A 23,719-nucleotide genomic window follows, 5' to 3' on the forward strand; every position below is an offset into this window, starting at 1 on the left:
ACTTTATCTCTGTCAACTTTATCTCTTTCCAAGGCTTAGTAAATAGACCCCTGAGATATTGACCCTGGGCAGATTTTCTTCTCTAAATTAGGCTGCAATGTTTAAAATGTCAACTCCTTATAATTGGGCCGCAATGTTTAAAATATAATTAGGCCACGATGTTTAAAATGTCAGCTCCTTATAAGTTTTAGCAAAAAAAATCACTCTATCAGACAATATCACAATGTGATGTATCCAATTATACATACTTTTAAGGCTTGGTTAAATATTGGTTTGAAAAGCACATTGATAGAATAAGTGTTAACTATTTTAGCCACTAGGTTATGGTGATCAAGTTACACTAATATCTCTTTTAACATAAGTGAAGTATATTGGAACTGAAGACTTTGGACCTGATTCAGACCTGCTCACTAGCAAGCGATCGCTCGTTCCTGGCGATGTTTGCAAATGTGCGCAAGCATATAGTTCGCAGTGCACGTGCCAAACTAGTACGAGCGATCGGGATGCACTCGCTCGCCCTGCAAAGACAGCCCAGTGGAATGAGTGACAGGAGAGACTGTTTGTGGGTGGTAACAGGGGCAGGGCAGTAGTTACTGGAGTGGAGTTGCGGATGCAGGCGTACCTGAGTGTTTAAATGCCGTTTCAGAGGCGTGCATAATTAACCGGCAGCGTCATAGTACACGTCACCTGGTTGAATTATACACTGAAGTGCTTGCGGTAGGGTACAGTCAACCGCAAGCTCTGCGGTCAGATCCGATGGAACCCGATGTACCGATGGTTGTATATACTTCCTGGAGATGACGTACAATAGTGGGCGGCTGAAGACAGGCTGGTGGACATCTGAAAACACAAAATGATCGCTTGCCAAGACATAGTGGGCGTGCTTATGCCTTGCTGTGCGAGCACCTGCCTTGACGTAACTTAGCTGAATTTCCATACACTGGGAGCCAGCGGCCGCATCTAGCGAGCGGCTCTGAATCAGGCCCTTTATCTTTTGGCTCTGATAGAAACTCTTGCATCACTGGAACTGGTTCTTTATTGAATCCAATTTGGCAGGTTCGATGTAGAACTGTGGTATATATTTTAGTGTTGATTTACTTTGGGTTTGACAGCCTTGCCCGAGATTGCAGCTGGCAGTTTAAGCCATTATTGTTGCCTATCTTGCATTTAAATAGCTACATCTGACAGTATTTATCAATATGTTCTTTCCAACAGTTTGCATGGAAAATTGTTAAGAATACAATGTAGCCCAGAGGTTCCCTAACGCGGTCCTCAAGGCTCCCCAACAGTTCAGGTTTTAGAAACCTCCATGAGCACAGGTGCTCAAATCAAAATGACTGAGGGCATGATTCAGAGATGGACACTAATGTGATCGCAGGTGCGATTTCATAGGCAACGCAGCAGCAAAAATATGCTAATGTTGGCAAAGATCACCCGAGCATCTTACCTTTGCGGTAGGTCTCGCACGATGTGAGTCTTTATTCGCAGTGCGTCTGGACCATTTTGGAGGCGTGTCACATACTGCGTCTGCAATCCCGTGCACAGGAAACATGGCTTAGTTAAGACAGCCATTCAATCAAGGAGTTGATGTTTTCCTGATCTGCGATCGATGCTGCGTATGTGTACTCCGTTGCTGGCATCTGGGATGGCTCAGGTGGGCGTCTCAATTACAAGTCCAGGCCACTGTTGCCTTAGTATATATTCGCACATCCACAGCTATGGAAATTGCAGCTGTGGGAGCATTAGAGTACAACTTTGAATCAGGCCCATTATCCTGTATAGCAGACTGGTTTATACTAAACCAGCAGCGTGACCTACCTATCCCCAGTGTCCGTGTTTGTTCTTGCATCAAATGTTGCTTAAATGTTTCAAATGTGATGTTTGCTGGCTGAAACAAAGATTTATTGTCTTTTCTCCATCTAGAGAAGGGAAAGACTGGCAACGAGTCAGAAGTGCATTTCAGCAGAAGCTAATGAAGCCCACGGAAGTTGGGAAATTAGACACGAAAATCAATGAGGTAATTAAATTAACATTCTTAATGTGCATGGTCTCTTCTCTCTGAGCTATATTTAGAGTTCGCAGCAGGTTATCATGAGTTAATCATATAACGACATCAATTTCATCCAGAACAAAACATTGAAAAGTTCAGTGCTGACAAAATTAGTATTTTGATTTTTTAAAAAAGAACAGATATTTGTGTGTGTTTTTTACATCAGATGATCTAACAACATAAACTATAGCAGTTTCCAACACACAGTAAAGCTTAATATTCTGGTGGATGAAAGATTTCTCCAATATCCATGACAATGCAGTTTATTGATTCAATAGGAACCATTTACACCACTTAGGTACTAAAATGTAGGTTATTTATTGGAACAAGTGATCTCCCTGCATGTTAAGTGGTCCCTTCTTCCTAATAAAATGATGTACCATTCACAACATGGATAAAGTCTAACTCCTAAAATGCTGCTATTATGTTGGGATAAAGGCTAGAGTCCAACAAATAGTAAATTTATATATGTACATACAGTAAATGGGCTGTTTTTATCCTTACAGCCAATAAGTGACCTGGAAAAAAGAGTAAACGTCTTTGCAGATGTGCTCATGCATAAGCTTGCTTGCCACTCATTTTGATGTACTGATGTACTGCACTGGAGAACATATTATCACTACAAACATTTAAGCCAACTCTCACAATACTAAAAATAATAGATTGCATGTAGTGGCAGTATATTAGAAGTTTTCCTGTATTATAAAGTGGGGGGTACTTCCTTTGGGGATATGGCTGTGACCTCCATGGTGGGTTGCAGGTGGCCCAATTGTTTTAACGGACAACCCCCCTTTTGCCAACTAGGAGATGACCCAAAAAAAGGACTGAGGGCCTGAATCAGCAAGGAACGCAGTTGCAGATATGTACGCAATTGGCCGTTTGTTGCACATGCGTATGCATCTCATTGCGCGAACGGGACTGTAATCACAGCGACTATGCAGGCCCATTGCAGAGTGATTGACAGGAGGTGCCGATTGTGGGTGGTAATGGGGGGGGTGGTCAGGGGAATGCAGGCGTGCCAGTGCGTCTTAACGCCGTTGCAGGGGTGTGCATAAATTATCCACTACGATGTCTACGCAGCCTGAGGCCTGATAGCGTGGTTGTTAGCAATTTCAGAGTAAGGTTGGGGCTTGTGCAAGTGTGCATGAGGCTGCGATGGTACTTGATTGTACTGATGTTTTCGCAGTGTTGCTAAGCATTACGTATGTATGTAAGGTAAGGTCGGCGTCCTTATGTAGTACAGCGGCGGCATAGCTATAGCAATGGATTAGCATACTATCGCAGTTGAACTGCGTGCATAATCGCTATTGCTTTCGCAGTTGCGTTCCGTAGTGAATAAGGCCCTGGAGTCTGTTAGTAGCTCGGACTATAATTGCCTACTGTCTTGTCAGGTGTTTGGTTAAAAGTTGCCCAATATGGCTTCTAATATCCATGCCATCTGTGGTTTTATATTACTCCTTATAATACATGAGATTGAAAGTTTTCCTTATATTGAATACTTGTGTTCAATATGTTTATTTGTATTAAAGGCTCCAAACCACAAAACAGCATAAACAGCGCATGGTAGTCTAATAAGTCAGATGGTTCCAAATGTAACAAAATATTTTATTTAATATAGATAAAATAACCAATAAAAGAGCAACACTGTTACAACAGTTCCTGAATCAGACTGCAATTAAAACAATGTATCAAATGGCAGTTTAAGGTCTATATATAGCCAGATTTTAGCTCTGTGTACTGCATAAAATTTAATTACAAGTGCAAATCACACTTGCAGAAAACTACATAGACTAGATTCAAATTCATACCAAAGCAAGCATTCTGCCGGTTATGTTCAGCAGTTTTTAACTGCAAGAGCTGAATTTGTGTAAACTAGTAAATTGTGCTTGGTCCTGATTATCCAGAAAATTGATAAGTGTTATCCAGGTGACTAGGAACACAGAGAGGGGGGGGGGGATGATTAGTGAGGGAAGCACCTTGTATAAAGTCCTCCAGTTTCCATATGTATACTCCCCAGGTTACTGGATGAACCACAGGTTCCCCAAAATAGAGGTCATCTGTAGTTATAGGCAATGACATGCTGTCTGTGCACACCAGAGTAGACCGCTGCTCCAGTCTCTACCAATGGTGGTAGCAGCGCTCAACCGAATTTCCCAGGAGCACCTCAGGCAGTTGAATATGCACAGCCACAGTGGAAAGGTGGTAAATGCAGGAAGCCGTATCTGCCCATGTAGAACAGTTTAAGGGTGCTCACCCGTTAATCCAAGATCATACTTTGAATGGTATGATAACCAAGGAGCAGGGCACAGTAACATACCAATGTGTTTCATCAGTATATGTTTTACAATGTAATTTGTGGTTTGTAAAGCTGCAGGGTATTTTTGGAACCTAACTTAGCAACACCACATTAATGTTTTTTTCTATTAATATAAGAAAAAAGATATGCTTTTCATACAGTATTTGGTAATTTGGTCAAGTATAGTAATGTTATTAGAGTACATGTTACATAGTTATTGCCACTCAAGTTTCCTTTTTAGTCCTAAGTTTTTTTTTTTTCATATTTGTTCAGTTGAAGGAAACCGTGACAGAACTTGTTATTATGTTCATATTCTCCTTCCAGGTTATGTTGGATTTTGTGCAGAGAATTGACAGTGTCTGTAATAAGGATGGCAAAATTGAAGACCTGTATTGTGAACTGAATAAGTGGTCACTCGAGAGTGAGTTTTATTGTAATCTTCTCTAAGCATGCAATTCATTGCCAAGAATCCTTTAAAGAAAATGATAAAATCAAAATATGCCTAAATTAATTTGAAATATCTGGGATTTCAATAGATTTTGGTCATATATCCTGATGTTTATTTGCAATGTTAAACAAAATTAGGAGCATCAGTTCAACCATTCTATCGGCTTTTTAGATTTGCAGATTATTGCAACCATGAATTACAAATGGCCAACTGAGGGGCTGGACGGATCTGTTCATGGACGCAAACAGTGATTATTTGCATATGGCGCACACGTAGTTGACGATTTTTGCATATCTGTCCTATTTTGAGTTGTACCGAACTTGGATCTGTTTTTCTGTGAAATTAGACATTGCGGGGTGGCAACAATGCAAGTGCACTAAACCACCTTGGCATATAGGAGTGTCATGGGCGTATATATAAAGTTCTGTGCGATTTTGAGTTGTATGTACGGGGAAGGGAAGCCTGGTGTATCTTTTGCACCTAGCATGGGACTTGTACTGATGATTGCGATGGTCGGTGTAAAATCAGTGGATGGCACTGGTTTCCGCTCCAACACACAGACCCCTGTATTCTCCCTAGGGATTCCTGCATTAGTATAACATTGTACATCAGGCTTCTGCAACTGCCCGCATCTACAGCCGCTTTGATTTAGAATTAGCTCCTGAATGTTTGTTGTGAAATGATTTCCATCTTCAGTTCACACCTAAAATGCAAAAATAAGCAATATTTACTTTTTAATTATGTTTTTGTTGTGCAATTATGATATTCAGTAGTATTTTAATACAAATATATGCATTACTATCATATGATAGTCTTTTATATATTTAGACTATTTAAAGTACATAAAATGAGTTAATTTGATAGTGATGCTATGAAATACGCTCTATGAAAGTGTCCTTCCCAGCCAGTGAGGCTGCAATGTAGTATCATTAGTCCTATTTCTGCTGGTCTAGATAATTACTGTAGTACAGTTCTCAGGTTGTTAGATGGAATCCAGCAGCAGGGATAGAAGTGGATGCCACATCTAGGCCTCTATTACATGCGGATTTCTTTTATTTTAACAGAGTACTGTTGAGAACTTGTACGGAGAGTGAGTAAGGGGCAGGGAAAAAGTTACTTGTTTGCTGCTAGGGGACCATAAAAGCATGTCTGCCATTTGCAGGCTGTAATATGTTTAACAGTTTAGCAGTATTGAAGGCTGTCGTCGCCATTGCTCTCCTCCACACTCCCACAAAGTGGCTTCAGTAGATTACATATATACAGTAGACTACAGTGTATATATAGACTTGCTTGAAACCAATCTGTCACTACAGGGGCAGACTAATGGGCCCATACATCAGCAATCCTCCAATATCTGTGAAAATGTCAGCAAAACGGCTGATCAGTAACCTACGCTAACAATCTAAAGCCCCGATTGGTTGATGAAATCCAACCTGAATCACTAGCATTGTTTTGTTTTCTAGTGGCGCTGCTCATGAAATCTGTATTTACCTTTCAGGTATATGTCTGGTCCTCTTTGAGAGGAGATTTGGATTTTTACAGCCAAATCTTGGGGAAGAGGCCCTGGATTTTATCACAGCCATAAAAACAGTAAGTTTTGATTATAGTGGTGATAATGGCCGTAGCTCTAGACTGAACAGTATATATATATATATATATATATCTTCTAATGAGTGGTGAGAGCCCTAATGTCTTAAAGTCTGGGCGAAGTAGCGAGCTATACCTTACTTCTATATACAGTGTCTCTATGTAACATTCTTCTCTCTGCTGTACATTGTCTTTATATACTGGCTGTACTGGTAATATGGAAGTGGTCACCCATTTGCTGCTGTAATAGCCTCATCACTTCTGGGATGGCTATCCACTAGATTTTGGAACGTGGATTCACATTTATTAACTCACAAGAGCATGAGTGAGGTTGGGCACTGATGTTGTTCAGTAGAACTTGGCTCAGTCTGCCATCCATTTAATCTCAATGTTGTCCGATGTGGTTAAGGTTAGGGCTCTGTGTGCAGGCCAGTTTAGTTCCTCTACTCTAAACTCTGCAACAATTTTTGCTGGCCCTAGCTTTGTGCATGCGGGCGTTGTCATGTTAAAACTGTTGCCACAAAGCTTGAAGCACCGAATTCTATAGAATGTCATTGTATGCTGTAGCTTGAAGCACTGAATTCTAGAGAATGTCATTGTATGCTGTAGCATTAAGGTATCCTTCACTGGAGTTAAGTGGCCCAGGTTATGCTTGCTTATCCACCAACCTTTACAGTTGGCATTCTGCATTTGGGCAGTAAGTGTTCAGCTGACTGCCAAACCCAGATTTAACTTTTAGACCACCAGATGGTGAGCTAGGATTTTTCACTCCCAGGGAACTTTTTTCCACTGCATCCAACATTTGGCTTGTTCATGGTTATGCCAGGATTATGTGCAGAGGCTTGGCTATGGAAACCCATTACAAGAAGCTCCCAAAAACCTTTTATTGTGATATTGCATCGAGAGGCATTTTGGAACTCTGTAGTGAGTGTTGAAAAAGGACAGATGAATTTTGCATGCTACACTCTACAACATGGCAGCGCCCTCTGAGCTTGTGACCCACGCTTAGTTCCTCAGCTGTACTGACTCCTAGACATTTCCATTTCACAATAACAGCAGATACAGTTGGCCAGGGGAAACTTTATAAGGGGAGAAATCTGACAAACTGATATGCTGGAAAGGTGGCATCCTATGATAGTGCCACGTTGAAAGTCCCATTCTGCTGCTCATGTTTGACTATGGAGATTGCATGGCTGTATGCTTGGTTTTATGTTAGCAATGGGTGTGGCTGAAATGGCTGCATGGGGTTTGTATATAGTAATGGCCATGTAATACATGTGATCATTGTCTTCACTAACCATTTCCCTCTAGTAACTGAATACCCCTGGAATTTGCCTGGGTAATTTTTCTCTTATTCTGACCCCTCTTCTGTCTCTCCATTCTTCTCTAGTCGTAGTTGATTGAGGTAACACACTGCATTCTGGGACATCAGTAGGGAAATCTGATTTAATCACCTAGAGTGAAACAGTGTTTGTGGTTGTTTTAGGCCAACAGGAAACCCTTGAGTGCATTCTTCATACAGTACCACTGTGTATCCCTTACTCATAGTTTACTTCGTATTGATATTAAATCTTTTCTATAAGTTTGAACTTGATATTAGGCCAGTTTACACAGCCAACACCATTTCACATTTCTATACCAGCATTTGCATGGTTTAAACCCAGATGAATACTATGATTACAATGAAAGTAAAAACTCTACTGTAATAGAGAATATCAGCAGATCTGGATACTCAGCACAGTTCCCTAAGGTTACCAGTTTGCTTACTTTGAAAAGCATGAACACTGGGGGTTAATCAACAAAATGATCCATTAGACATATGAATAAAGGTAAAGCCGTTTATAATATATACCTCATTGTACCTATACCGTATGTATGCAGCCTTTATATCCTCATCCACTGCCAAATCTGTGATTCTATTGTACAGATGATGAGTACATTTGGATTGATGATGGTGACACCAGTTGAAATGCATAAATGCTTGAACACCCGAATCTGGAAAGATCACACCAAGGCCTGGGACAGCATCTTCAGAACAGGTACCATAACATTCTGTCCCTAACCTACCTTGTGCTCCTGTCTTTGTTCCTTTTGTACCTGCAGTATGATGAAATACATTAAAGATGAAATGATTGAACTAATGGAAGCTGAATATAAAAGCAGAAAAAAACCTGCTCATCAGCATGCCGGCCCAATTAGTTATGATACTGGGAATTTGTATGAAGACCTGATCTCTTATAAGAAAATAGAAGTGGGAGTTGTAAAGACTGATGCACTGGAGGTTGTATACTGTAACTGTACGACCAGCTAATCAGATTCTAGCTGTTATCTTTCTACTGCAGATAAATAAATGTATGGCTGCTACGGATTGTTCATAAATCTCGCTCTATACGTACTGGTTCATTCTAGTGCCACGATCATTTCTAAACAACTGTCATTTTTATTATAATAATAATTGATGTATGCCTTTTTATTGTTTTTTTTTTTTTTTTTAACTACATGTCTCTTCTTTCACATTACAATATCTTGTAAATCCTAGTTATATTGTGCAGGGTTTGTGTTTTAAAATGGTTATTTGTCTCTTTTGCAGCAAAATGTCACATAGACAGAAGATTAATAAAGCCGTCCAATAAGGAGGATGAGGATTTTCTCTGTTCCATCTACAAAGACAGCAAGTTATCCAAGAAAGAAATGTATGCTACAATCACTGAAATGCTGATAGGAGCAGTGGAAACGGTAAGACAAATTGTCTCTCCTTCACCATGCAGAACTTATCCCAGACAGTGCCGTGGATCTACTGTAATTCTCCAGAACAGATTTAACAGGGGGCAGGAGGAGTATAAATAAAGACAGGGGAGCGGGTACTAATTACCTAGAATCGCACTTGTTGGAGGGACCTGGAGGAGGCATGGGTCTGCTGCATAGTTTTTTTAAAAAATAATAAATATTTGAGGCAGGGGCACGGTCACTCCTCCTGTATTTGGCCCCTTGTTGGCTCTCGACGGCTCTGAATACAGGTGGTCAGTACATAATTTTTTTTCCATAGGATGCACATATAGGGATCAATCCAGTTAGCCACGAAAAGGTGTGAGTTGCTGTTGCTACAGCACTTAAACGCCGTCAATGGCACCGCATCTCGCACCCCTCGTGGCCCACTCTCAGCCTGAATTTGCTAATTTTTGCTTGCAGTTTTGATTGAATTCAGGCTGCTGTAAAACGCGACTGTTGCCGCACTGACTCGAACCCACGCTGACTCGCCCCTGCGATGAATTTGCGGCTAATAGATTGACCCTGTAGGGAAATGCCATCATGCTGCATTGTGATTGTATATTTTCTTCTTACACCTTGTCATTTTGTGTACATATCAGTGAAAGTCTTTTGTAAATTATGTGTTATTATGAAACTGTACAGTTACACTGGAAAAGTTTCTTCATTTTCTGCAAATAATTTAGAAATGTGCAGTTATTAAAGGTCGCAGAATTAGAGATCCACCATGTCTGGAAAGACAGATTTAGGGAATCTAGCTATTTAGGAATGCGTAATACTTACCTGGCAATAGTTTACTAAAGCTCTCCATCAGTGTAAATACAAACCATACCCAATGTTTTTGACATTAAATCGCGTCCATGAAATATAATAGCCATCACGTTTTATATTAAATTTATGGTTGTTATTGACTTACTGTACAGACATCTCAGTGTGGCATATTTCAGACCTGGGTTCCAAACAATAATTAAGTTTCGGCACATCACATTATACTGTAGTTTATAAAAGTTGTCATCTCCAGAAAGTTTGTAGTCTGTACTATTGCCAAAGTAAAATCGTTTATATGAAGAGGAACCTACAGCGAAAGTTGGAAAAGCTAACCTGTTTGCAATATACTGTAGGTCAGTTGCAACTAGTTTGACACTGCTCATTCTGCAATCCTGTCTCGTCTCGTTATTTCCCTGTCTACGGGCTGGCTTTTGTTTATTTGACTAAGCTGAAACTGCACTCTAGTGTACAGTAACTTGCTTCATCAGGTGAAGCAGGCAAATAAATGAATACAGTATGCATAAACATTAAATTACAGAACAAAAATTATCATTAAAACAGCAGTGAATTAAACAGAGCTACAAAGCTGCACTTTTGTATAACTGATGAATCTAGGGATCTATTGGTGTGCTCCCATATATATTTGTGTAGATTGAGGTGTTGTGAATGTAGTATGGAGAAAGAACCACAGACAAACTAAATAGGAGCCATATAGTATATTGTAATAAATCCTTAATACAGCAAATTAAAATCAAGAAGCTGGCCAAGAACAGTTATATGGGTAAACCTATTGATTGCTGCATCATAATGTCTGGTACGGTTGATTTGTAAACTTCTCCCCCTTATGGGAACAGTTGGGCGGATCAATTAATTCTTTGGTGATTGCGAGTTAATTGCAATAATGTAATAAAAGTGCTGGTAAGTGTCCAAAACATTTGATGGAAAACTTTTTTTGCACTAACCAGACGAATTATACAGGAAAATACGTTTATAGATGCAGTGCTATAATCCTGATTTATTGAAGACTTCTATAAGGCTTGGCATGGTAATATTTTAAAAGAAGAAATTAATTTAGGGGGTGATAACCTCCTGCCTATACAACTAGAGAATGTGCTCACATCTATATGCAATATGAACTAGGAGTAGGGAAGCCAATCCTGCCCCATTTTTGTAATCCCAGGTTTCGGGATTGAAAAATTCTTAATCCCGGTGTTCCTGGGATTGAATTGTACAAATAAACTATTAAAAAACACACAGATTGGCCCCCACAGGGAAAAAAAAAAACACACATTGTCTCAGCCCCCCACAGAAGATTGAACTGGCCTCACCTGCTATCAGCAAAACTAATTTGCAGGCTGCAGCTACTTCAACTAGCAGCAGAGACTCATGCAGTGGAAGCCGAGTGGAGCTCCCAGTCCCTGCCTTGCTGTTGTCCTCAGCCACCTTAGTCACTCACTACTGTACTGCAGATTCATCTGTGCAAGACAGTGCACTGTGTAGGCAGGGCAGCATGCGGCTGCTTGACCTAAGATGTCTCACACCACCTCATTGCCGTTTACAGGTCATGGCCCAGGCCACATCTGAGCCGCTACCTATGCTAGAAGTTAATTTAGTGGTGTGGAGGCTTCTAACTAATCCCCAACTCCCGGGACGGTTGCCTCCAATCCTGGGATTAAAATCCTAGATTTATTTTCATGCTAAATCCCGGCATACAGTGGATCGGGATCTCTGGATTGGTTTCTCTAACTAAGCGGTCATATAGACACATCTATAGTATGATGTATAGCCTGATAATGTGCCCAACTCTTATTCTTCTAGTCAGGATTTGCCATGTGTTTTTTTTTTTTGAAGTAGGGAGATATTCAAAGACTAAAAATAAACTTTACTTTTAATACTCTAAGAAAAACATTTATCACAACTTTCATTCTTAATTTTGTGGTGACAAAATTACTCACGTTTATAGGTTTCAAGACCATTTCTGCCTTTGTTCTTGTGATGTCACCGCATTAATAGGACCGTTTATCATTTGTACATTATGCTAATTAAGAATGATAAATGGGGAACTTTAAGGCAGAACATTATCAGCAGCAACAGCAGGGTGACATCATTTACATTTTCTTTTCTCTGTGTAAATAGATTTACTGTATAATTACATTTTGCATCCTCTTTCTATAAAGTTCCTTTTTATCATCTTCCAGACAGCCAACAGTTTACTGTGGGCCATATTTAATATTTCCCGTAATCCGATCATTCAAAAGAAACTTTATGAAGAAATTCGGAGTGTGTTGTCACCTGACCATGTACCAAGTGCTAAAGACATCCGCAATATGCCATACTTAAAGGCATGCTTAAAGGAATCAATGAGGTACATTTTCTTGTGTTTGAAACCAATATTCCAAGAGCCTCTAACATATGAACATTAGCAATATTATAGTTGGGCATAATTGACTTCTCTTTCTAGTATAGTGTAGTAGTATAGATGCCAGACTGCTCCCTAAAATTTGTGTAATAATAATTTTGTTCTGCAGTGCCAAAGAGATATATGCTATGAAATAGCCCCTGTCGCTGCTTAGTTGCACCAGATCTATTCTGCATGAATCCCCTTGTTAAGTAGTCAGGATGGTAATGTGAGAAATGTATATGGCTGTAATGATAAACTGTGTTCATGTTTTGTTTGTAGGATAAGCCCATCTATTCCATTCACAACTCGCACTCTGGATAAAGAGACAGTGCTAGGGGAATATGTGCTTCCCAGAGGAGTGAGTATTTATGAAATGGTATTTATTGTACCACAGCCAAAAGCCATTATTAAAAAAAAATTAAACCAAATGAAAATACATATTGGGATGACACCATGCACATTTGTCAATATCTAAATGCTTGTCCTGTATCTGCCCTGGGATTTAAGAGCAGTGTGAGTCCAGAAAAAACCTTCTCGCACAACCCTCCCCCCGTGTTGACTACACAAAATTCACTGCTAACCTCACAAGAAGATGTCATTTTCTGATATTGATTCATACCTCAAAGCCATCTCTGACTGGCCCACAGGTGTACAGGGAAAATCCACGATGAGCCCCACTGCCTGAGGGCCCCACCCCATCCTGTAGAGGTCAGTAAGTTGGTGAAGCAGGATAATGGATGAACTTGGATGCTTGGTTTCTATGGAAACTACAGCAAGATTAGCTCTACTTCCATTCATAGTGGGTGGTCCAAACACACGCCTGTCCCCTTTATAAAGGGGCCCTGTTCTTTGCATATCCTCTCTAATGGTTGGCCAAGTCCATCTGTTTTGGCTGGACACACCCCATCTGGTAGCTGGACAAACCCCTTAAGTTTGGGCCCCTACCATTGCATTCCCTGGTGGGTCCTTCCTTCATACCCCAGTGGAAATTTAGAAATGTAGGAGATGATTGCTGATCACCTCCGTCACATGTTTAAAAAATATCGTCCATACAAAATATTTGCCAAAAAAAAAAACAAGTGGAAAGCAGTTTCCACATGTTTTCTCCAAAAATCACTTGGATACATAATCCCCAAAGACTAAACTCCATTGTGTTTCAGTGAGTGGGGTAATGCTGAACCCTCAATGCAGCTGTTATAGGCTGTTCTCTATTTCTGCTTTCATTTTTCTAATGGATTGACTTGCAGTAATCTGACAACGTGGCAACATTCAACTGTTCAAAATAACAAATGACTTTCATTGGGTTAAGTTTTTTTTCACCTTTCCAGCCCAGACAAATCCATTTAGAGGAAACACTGCATGTGCCTTTTGAATGGCCAAAGAAATAGCATGATTATTCACTATCTGATAACATTCTCTGCGTACGCATTTCCTGATCTGTCAGTGCTCAGTTAATAATGTCAGAATCTGTCCCACGCCATAATCCTGGCTGAATTTCTGGTGGAATGGGCCAGCAACAACTGTGCAGGGAAATTTTATGTAAGAATTCTGTTTAGAGGGACAAATTATAGTTTCTATTGGGAATTTTACTGAAACCTCAAGGAAAATTCTAAGTGGCTGCTAAAACTGATCACATCCAGCTAATTTCTCTAGCCAACTTTATTACGATCAGCACATCCAGAATCCCTGAAAACTTCTTATTTGCTTCTGGTCACTTAACAGTTCTTCAAATATTATCTTGTACGCTGACCTAGATTTAGCAACGAGAAAAACTTTATCTAACAATGAAGTTTATGTTCAGCATATAAAAGAGTACATTTTTCAGTGTCTGTACCAGTGACCCAGTTTTCACAAAATTCATCCAATACGTAAAATGTTTAGTTGTTAACAATTTGGGTATTTCACTGTGGTGATGGCTTTCCAAGTGACCGCTTTTGTTTAACATCTTCGCTTCTCCCCTCTACCCCACTTCACAAAGTCATACATATTTCAGTCCCTAGTTTGATGGGGTTTTTTTTTTTTTTTTAGCCTGTTGTTATTTTTGCACTGTGTTTATTTTTGCATGCAGTAGATATTTGATAGAAATATCTGTTAGTAAGTGATTATACCAGCATTGTAAGGGACCACCACAGATATCTTAAAGGGGGACTGATGATGACACAGGGCCTAATTCATAGATGTACGCAAACCCTTTTTCTGGGCGTGCTGAAGCAAGTGGCTGCGTCTTTGGATGCAGCTTCACTTGCTCCAGCAGTGTGAATTCCCTGGTCATCCTGAGTAACCCGAGGGTTCCTCTGATGACCGATGTTCACGTAGATGATCCCATGCTACATCTTTGGAAGCATCAGCGGTTCAGAGAAGCCTGCAGATAACATTTATTTACACTACTGCATTAGCATATTATCACATCACCACTGCATATAGAGATGCAGCGGCTGTGTGATTAGCATACATCTATGAATCGGGCCCACAGTTTCCTATTATTGTACTGTGCATCAAGTTCAGCATTTGTTTATCACTAGAGATAATACGGTAATGTTCTATTGCCTCATCCAGACAGTACTGACCATTAACAGCCATGTTCTGGGGTCCAATGAGGAATGCTTTGATGAATGGACTCAATTTCGTCCAGAGAGATGGTTGCAAGACAAGAACACTATCAATCCATTTGCTCACGTTCCATTTGGCATTGGGAAAAGAATGTGCATCGGGCGGCGTTTAGCTGAACTCCAACTGCAAATCAGTATATGTTGGGTGAGTGTTACACAGATCTGAATATATTTTTCTCCCAATGCTAGGAAGTAGTGTTTTTTCCTGTCCCTAACTACAGCACAGACAGACCCATTAGAGAGTACAATGTTTATTTGCATCCCTTCAGCAACTCCCTGAGTGTCTCTAACACATAGTAGATGGTGGTTTAGTTTTAGTACCCAGAATGATGGGAAATGTTCAAAAGTCCTTTAGGGGGGGATGTACCCAAGTGAAAAATGCGGTAAAACCCCCAAAAAGGCAGTTTTGGGGGTTTTACTACATTTGTCAGATGTACTAAGAACTGGAATGCACTGCATTCTGGTGCTTCGACCCGGTGGGTAACGCCATCTTCAGATTATGTTACCCAATAGAAGACTATGGGCTGCTTATCAGGACACCCTTTTCTGATTGGGATCCCTCCCATCTCCCGCTGTGGCGTGCAGCCTTCTGCACATGCGCAGAAGGATGCCAGAGGTACTTCAGGGTGTTCAACCCAGAACTCCCTCTATCTGGGGGCATCGCCAAGGATAGCTCTTATTGGGAGAGATGTCCTTTGCAATGTAGATCACATTTCTAAGTACATACCGCGGTAATAAACAACGATATGTACTTGATGAGAGGTGGGATGGATGTGATACCCCACCAAAACACTGTTTTAAGCCTATGGTGGATATCACTAATGTATTTATAATCCCTATAAAAACAAAATACATGTACTGGTGCAGGTAAGATTTGATGAGTCAGCAGGAGGTCACATGAAGCAGAAGCTGCTGGAAGCTATGGCAGTTACAGGGAGCCCTGAGGATGATGCCCTGAGGGGAGGACCTGCACAAGAGGACTCTCCTGAGGGACAGCTGCAATTTGTGGACAAAGCAGTGGCCGGCTGCTGCCACCAGAGCACCAGAGACCTCCACCCCCCAGCACCTGTGACAGCCTGCAGCAAAGGGGTGAAAAGCTGAAGGTGGTCCCATCGTCCTTAGAGGCTGGATCGGAGGCAGACCTACCTCGATATAATCTTCAAGCAGAGAATAGCCTGTATCCCATATAAAGAGACCACTGGGTAGTGCCAGTTATCTCCCTGAAGGAGCTGAACCAACGTCCAGAGAGGTTGGTAACACAGGGCCTGATTCAGAGCCGCCCGTAAGCGGCCGCTCGCTCGTTCCGAGCGATGTTCGCACATCTGCGCATGGGTTGTAATGCGCATGCGCCAACCAGTCATTGCGGTCGGAAATCGTGTGCTCGCAAAATAGCGAATGCCTGATAATTTGAGTGACAGGATGAGGCGTTTGTGGGTGGTAACAGGGGAAGGTGCTTGAAAACGGGGAGTGGAGATCCGAACGCAGGCGTGCCAAACGGGCGTTTTAAGGGTGTGCATAATTAACAAAGCCGCGTCAACGACCACGTCACTTGGTTGTCTTTTAGCCTGAACTGCTCACATGATTGCGGTAGGAAAATGCTACCACAAGAATTGCGAGCAGTTCATACGCCTTTCGATGTACTCAATTAATCTAATAAATAGCGGAGATGACGTATGATGCGAGCGGCCAGGGGGCGTCTTTACAAAATAGCGAGCGCATGTTTCGTTCTCTCGTTCAGACATAGAGGCGTCAACAGACTGCAAAGAGCGAGCGCTTAATTTAAATATCCGGCCCCTTTTTCAGAACGACCATCCGCAAATAGCGTCCGGCTCTGAATCAGGCCCACAATCCCCAGTTAAATCCTGCATTATAGACTGCATTACAGCCACAGCAATGAGGCAATAGACATTACAGAGTAAGGTGAGGAGTGCAGGTGTCAGTTATAGTGACCATCACCTGATTATCATTTGCAGCACCATACTCGTCCAGCAGTATAGCTAGTACCCAAGATACTGGACGGCAGCCATAGCTAGCCATCACAGCTTATAATCAGTACATAACAGCCTTAACACGTCAGGAGGCATCAACTAAACAACATTACATTAGTGGAAGTCTACAGCGATAACAGAATAAAGTAAGATGACAATTCCTTTTAAGCACTTCAAATGGCTGTAAAAGTTACATTATAGGCTGCAAAACGCATTCAACCTGGGCAACGTACTGCAACAGAGCTCACCAACAGTATTTAAGTAATAACTTTAGCAAAAGTGAGAGGAATATCCCAAAATCAACTTATAAGTGCGCCACCTATAAAGAACAAACTGAACGTATTGTTGGTATTAGGCTGCATGCATGCAATTCTAAAAGTTAACAAAAGCACTTTAAACAAAATGTGTATTATTCAAAAAGTATTACATTTCTTTTATTTAATTGTTTGGTCACTGATATACGGTAAGTGTGACTGTGCCAAGTTGTTTAGTGTGTAATACATGACAATGTAACTGTAGTTCACTGGGACCAGTTAGTTATTCAGAAATGGTGATATAGGCCCTCATTCAGACCCACTCCTGAGCGGCTGTCCGCTCGCAAGTGGGTCGATGGTCTGCACTGCGCATGTGCACGACGGAGGGAGCTCCGTCGTGCGCATGCGCGAGACGCGACGAGCGAAGGACTTTCCTTCGCTCGGAGTGTCTCATCAAAGGGGGCGTGCTGTCGATGTTGACTGACAGCACGCCCCCTTTGGTGGGCGTGCCTGCCAGACGGAGGCGTTCCCAAGGGAACGCCTACCGTCTGAAGCCGGCCCCACTGATATCACTAGTGATGTCAGTGGGAGTGATTTTGGCTCTGATAGAGCCAAAATCACTCCTGGCCTTGCGGTTGAAAAACTCAACCGCAGGCTTTTGCTCGCAGTTTCGATGGACCATCGCGACCATCATCCTGCACGCTCGTATATGCTGTGGGTGGTGACCCACAGCTATACAAGCGTCCAGGAGGACGCTACATATTAATGGAGGTGGGCCCTGATTCAGAGCGAGCGCTCTGGTCAGAGCGTCCGGCTCTGAATCAGGGCCATAATTTGTTCCATAAAGAGAGTTTTAAGGAGAATTGCATGTTGGTAGGGAATATTCAACTTTTCACAGGTGTTCGAAGTGGATGGGATAAACAGAAAGTCTCCCACCAATTTCCAGTGTAATAAAAACTGCATTTTCAATTCAGTGTGATTTTCCAGTAGATGTAAAGAAACTCCGTCCGGTCAGCGCTACACACGCGGGCAGGCTGTGTCACAGTGACACAGACTGCCCGCTGCCTGTCAATGTAAAAGCTGCTTGGTGCTGCCCGGGAGTAGTAAATTCCCGGGTAGCACCATTCAGACAGAAGCAGGGTAATTTCCCGGGACCTAAGTCCCGGGAAAAACCCTGGTCGATTGCAGGGGCGGCTACCCGGGAACATGTTCCCGGGTAGGCATCTTTCAGACTGACTCGGGTACCCGGGAATTTGGCCGAGGCAGGCCAAATTCCCGGGATTCTCGAGATGTCTGAAAGGGGTATAAATGGCTATTTCAAATGGGGTCATTAGTATCATTCCTCTTCATTGGTTATAGGGCACAAAGATCCCTATGGTTACATGCATTTTTCTGAAAAGTATTAGTGAGATCTACTTGTTGATGAGATCACACTAACTGCTTTGGGGCTCGTTTACATATGGATGTAAGTCAGTTTTATGACACACCACCTCTCAGATGTAGCAGTACACGCCCACTTTACCGCCGCGCTCACAATCTCCCTGAAATGCTTTTTCAAAAGTAGGCAAGTATGGTGTAAGCATGTACACCTGGGAAGGGCTTTGTAGTGGCATTAGCATAAAGACATGACTGCAGCATAAGCTGACTCAAATTCTGTCCTACTGTATGAACACCCATTTAGATCTGCACCCCCACCCCAAAATGATAAATGAACAAAGGACACCTGAAATATATATATATATATATATATATATATATATATATATAAAAATAATAATGTATTGTATACACAAAATCTACACTTTTTTTTTTTTTTTTAAATTTCTACACCCAAATGCTGATAAAACAGTTACAGTATATACACAACCGAGCACAAAGACCCATATCCATACACATGGGAGCCAAGGGTGTGCGTTTATATTCCATTTATACTGCACGTGTCCCCATGTAACATTACACTAAGCCCACCAACATACCAGTGTTTCAGATATTCGCTGCATCTTATCTACATCACAGCTGGGTAGCAATGACTGGAACACTGTTGCTAGTTATTAAATCAATCATGGTCATTACAGTGCTACACAAAATCTCTCTGCAATGTGACCTCTGCAAACTGTTATTTTTTCAATCTGTTTTATTCCATAGAAATGATCAACATGACGCCATAAAGTAATTTTACACAAAATTACACACAACACAAAGGACATAATGGGTTTCCTAGAATCTGTCAAATGCTAATTGCTCAGGTTTCTGTGAGGTTCCATGTAATGCCTGTAATAGCTCCGTCTCCAGTACAGTGAGGTTCTAAGAATTTCTAGTGCTTTTTAGACTGTAGTGAAATGTCATATTTTTGCAATTTTCTGCTGCTGTGTAAATTTTATAGTAATTTTGATTTGTAATTTCCCTGTCGCAGCTCGTTAGGAAGTATAACATTATAGCCACTGATAGTGACCCAGTGGATACTATTCACTCTGGAACACTGATGCCCAGCAGAGAACTACCGGTGGCCTTCCTCAGACGGTAGATAGAGGTGAGTCTAAGTAGTACAACCTGTTAACTAGTTTCAGACGTAGAATTGCCATTATGTGACAGAGGGCATGCCAGTATTAACGTATATGCTCAACAGCCACTGGAGTGCTGCTTACTGCCCACCCCTATGCTAGGTGGTCGCACAGCTTTACTACCCTGAAGCACTGGGATTTAGGGTTCAATTTAAAACACTCGGGTTTATGTACTAAGCCTTGGAAAGAGATAAAGTACCAACCAATCAGCTCCGAAGTGTCACTTTACAAGCTGTTTGAAAAATGACAGGAGCTGATTGGTTGGCACTTTATCTCCATCTACTTTATCTCTCTTCAAGACTTAGTACATAGACCCTACTGTTTGCTACCTGTGTGAAATTAGTATAGTCTTGCCATGGTTGTGTGGTAGATATACAAGATGGTATATAATACTCGTACATATTATGTTACATGTTCACATTTGTATTTTCAGTGGTTTCTCTGCTTAATGCCACCCTAAGATATTTGATAAACTGGCTTTCCTGGGAAGAAGCATGGGGTAGCCTTCTCCAACGAAGCTCCTTAATATATAAGACAAAGGGGCCTATTCATTAAACCTAAAAATTCTCTAGAGATAATTAGGTTTAGAACTCGCATGGAGTTCTACCTAATTAATAGGTGGAATTCATCATTCCACCTCTCCATAAGTATCTATTCCGAAAAGCTGTCATTTTTGCGATGACATCTTTTCGGGAAATAGATACTTTTCCCTGCCTACACTACCTTATCGCATCTGGAAACAGTGCTGTGCATGCGCTGTTACAACTGTAAAAACAGCGCATGCGCAGCACTGCCTACAGATGCGTTAAGTTTGTGTACCCCCCCTGACCTCCCCCACCCCCCTCCGCTCACCTCCCCCCCCCCCCCCTACTTACCTGTCCGCGCAGCAGCCTCCCGCTGCTGATTAGAAAAATGAAAAACTTTTTTTTTTTTTTCTAAACTTTCTTGTGCTCTGCTGGGGAGCACACATGTCCGACCAGCCTCCGGAGCCTGAGGATGGAGCAGAGCGCCGGAGGGACTCATCGGGGGACCTGCACACGCGGATATAGGTAAGTCGATTCTGCTATTCGCCACCTCACAGTGGCGAATAGTAACTGCATCAAATTCCGAAAATTCATAATTTTCGGAATTTGATGAATACCACAATTTCCACATCCCCATACTAATGTATGGGGAGTGTGGAAATGAACGCAGGGGAACTTAGCAAGGAGATATCTGTGATATCTCCTGTGCTAAGTCTGTTCATGAATACCAAAATAATGTTATTTAAGGAAAATGTCCTTAAAAACGTCATTTTAGTGTTGATGAATAGGCCCCAAAGTGTGGTTGTGAGGGGAGAAATTCATATTGCTGGCCAAAAAAGTTTTTTTTTTTACCGTGTCTGGAATTTTTACTCCCTGATAAAATCGGTCTCTTGAAGGCTGATGATTTAAAAAAAAAAAAAAAAAAATGCAATTTTCATTTTCCCCAGAGTACGGGAAAGTTTCTATGCTTTGTTTTCTCAATAAAAACCCGTCACAGAAAATTACTTATGATTCATCCCGCTGTGTTATAAACTCTGTCAGATCAATTGAGTTCATCTACTTCCTGGAAAAACATTTGCATCAAAGTCCTCACTGAACTTGCGGAGGATGTGCAGTGTAAAAATACTAGTTTCAAGCACCAGATATTTACCCTTTATATTATTCTGCTCATTTTTATCATTAAATGTTATAATGGCAAAGGTACTATTTACATCCCTTTTGACCCATTCTCTGCAGGAAATCAGTGAGACTTTCTGAAAGTTACTCCTAACTTGGCAGCTGTGCAATTTGCTGACTTTTGCTATAGTTTTCCAATGCCACCAACAACTATTACTGTGGTACATAGATTATCGCATTATAGATTCACGTTCTGTATAAAGATAGGATTTGATCACTTCAGTTTAAAAAGAAGCAGGATTTGGGGAGGGGAGGACTCTACTCTCCTGGAGTCCTGTAGAACTCTCGGAAATCTGAGTCTCCTAGAGGTCAGAAAAGTAGTCCAATATTCTCTATAGGCATAAGCATTTGAAACCGACATATGAAAAATTATCTTTAGCTCACAGATATCCACTTTTTTTCTTCTTCTGGATTTAATTCACTAGTAGCTCAGCAAACAATATCAACCACGTAATCAGCAAGTTAGAGCAACCAAGCCAATGCGCGTTATGTGGTGCATTAAAAAGAAATGAAGTTTTACTTTTAAAGTATTTTAATTGCATACAACAGAAAAAAAAAGCTTTTCGAACTGCAGTTCAAAAGGAAGGCATTTATGTAGCTATCCATTTTAATACCACTCTCTCTCCCTATACACAGTGTCTCCCTGAATGACGTATCAAAGGAAAACAAAACAGGCCAATTCCAGTTCCTGCTGCTGCTAAACTCCATGGCACCTTACATACAGCAGTTATCAAGCCTTGAACCAGTGAGATAAGCTGATGTTTACATTGAACCCTGCAATAATGTGCTGATATCTGCAAAAGTCAGGGCTATGACGATGAGCAGAGTGGACCATGCTCAGGGAACCAGGCCTTGTTATATACAGAGTGTTTGTAAAACGTGTGTTGTCTATTTTGCAAGAAAGTAAGTCAAGGCTACAGTGAAGATACAGCAGTACAACTGATAAGAGGAGCAAATAACAAGAATATAATTTACGCATCATTTACAGATCCATCACAACAAATGACTGCACTTGTCTGGAGGGAACTTTTTATGCTAAAGGGAAAATATACTCCATGTTTCAGTAAGGCTTGTTTACACTTTCTTCCTAGTAATAGAACCTAATTCATTAACATGACCTATTGCTTGTAATGCAGAGACTAGTCAAATACAGTAAGTTCCAGACTCCAATGGAACAGTGCCTCCTAAAGGCCAATTCATCATGAAAACTGTCAGAATACTGTTGAAGGATATACCTGGGTGTACAGCTCACTGCACCTGGGAGGACCAAATAAAGCTCTATTGTACTTGTAACATTGCTGTATACTGTATCTGGGTTAAATCAGAAACTGAAATATAGATTGTGTTATTATGGTTCATTTTTATTTATGAGCACATGCTTTGAAAGGAGCTGACATACTGTAGTATTTCTCTTCAGATGGTGCAGTAATACATATTTGTACAGCGTCTAAATATCACCTTCATATTTAGCTAGTGTATGTATTCATTCCTAAAGAGCTCATTAAGGAAAGAAGCACAAAGTGCCTTATGCTTCAGTGATGTCACTAGAAACTTGTAAGATGGGCTGCATTCCCTTGGATATATGTTCAATTGGGCAGGTGTCGTATCCCCTTCGTTGAGCTACTTATCAAAAAATGTATTGTAGAAAGTGTGCGTGTAATGAAGGTGACTTGGTGTCTCCACCCATATTGGATGATGTAATGAAGAGCCCTTCTAATGCATCTCTTACATGTACAGATGTTCAGTTCTTACTGGCAATGGAATGTAAGCTTTTATAGTATTTTTTACTTAATGTTGTTGTATAACCAATTTTCCTGCTGCACTGTATATAATGTTAGCCTGACTGTCTCCTGTAAATAAAGATCTTTTACTGTCAAACATTCTTTTTGCATAATTGCTCTAAGTACAGAGGATTACTTAGGAGACTAAGGGGGTGGGTATTTACCCAAAGACAGGCGGGATGCACCACATCGCAGATGCAATGATTAGTACATCCCGCCCACAGCCTGTAAAGTGACAGTTGGAAGCTGTTTGGTTGGTACTTCATCTCTCTCCACTTTATCTCTCTCCAAGGTTTGATAAATCTCCAACTGTATTCTATGAGAAAGCTGTGATTAAAGTTGTATCTTGTGAGATTAATGGTGCATACACACGGTCAGATTTGTTGTCAGATATGAACGATTTTTCCAATTGTTATCATTCATATCTTTGAGATGTAGGGCATGCATCGACCAACGATGCGCGTTCCCGATGGTCAGATAATGATATCTGACATCGTCTGTGTTTGCAGT

The 23,719-nt window shown here is 41.1% G+C and overlaps 1 protein-coding gene across 1 annotated transcript in view; it reads left to right on the forward strand.

Moving 5' to 3' along the window:
- CYP24A1 (cytochrome P450 family 24 subfamily A member 1) overlaps window positions 1-23,292 on the forward strand; it is a 31,736-nt gene extending 8,444 nt beyond the window's left edge. The window contains exons 3-12 of the mRNA XM_088458062.1: window positions 1,924-2,017; window positions 4,671-4,767; window positions 6,293-6,384; window positions 8,309-8,420; window positions 8,972-9,117; window positions 12,114-12,280; window positions 12,596-12,674; window positions 14,873-15,070; window positions 19,581-19,697; window positions 22,065-23,292. Coding sequence (XP_088314188.1) covers window positions 1,924-2,017; window positions 4,671-4,767; window positions 6,293-6,384; window positions 8,309-8,420; window positions 8,972-9,117; window positions 12,114-12,280; window positions 12,596-12,674; window positions 14,873-15,070; window positions 19,581-19,691 — 1,096 coding nt within the window. The 3' untranslated portion in view covers window positions 19,692-19,697; window positions 22,065-23,292. The remainder of the gene's footprint in view (window positions 1-1,923; window positions 2,018-4,670; window positions 4,768-6,292; window positions 6,385-8,308; window positions 8,421-8,971; window positions 9,118-12,113; window positions 12,281-12,595; window positions 12,675-14,872; window positions 15,071-19,580; window positions 19,698-22,064) is intronic.
- Window positions 23,293-23,719: the final 427 nt, after the last annotated feature.

This window comes from Taudactylus pleione, unplaced genomic scaffold (assembly GCF_031769625.1).
Source record: "Taudactylus pleione unplaced genomic scaffold, aTauple2 ptg000803l, whole genome shotgun sequence".
NCBI classification, from domain to species: Eukaryota; Metazoa; Chordata; class Amphibia; order Anura; family Myobatrachidae; genus Taudactylus; species Taudactylus pleione.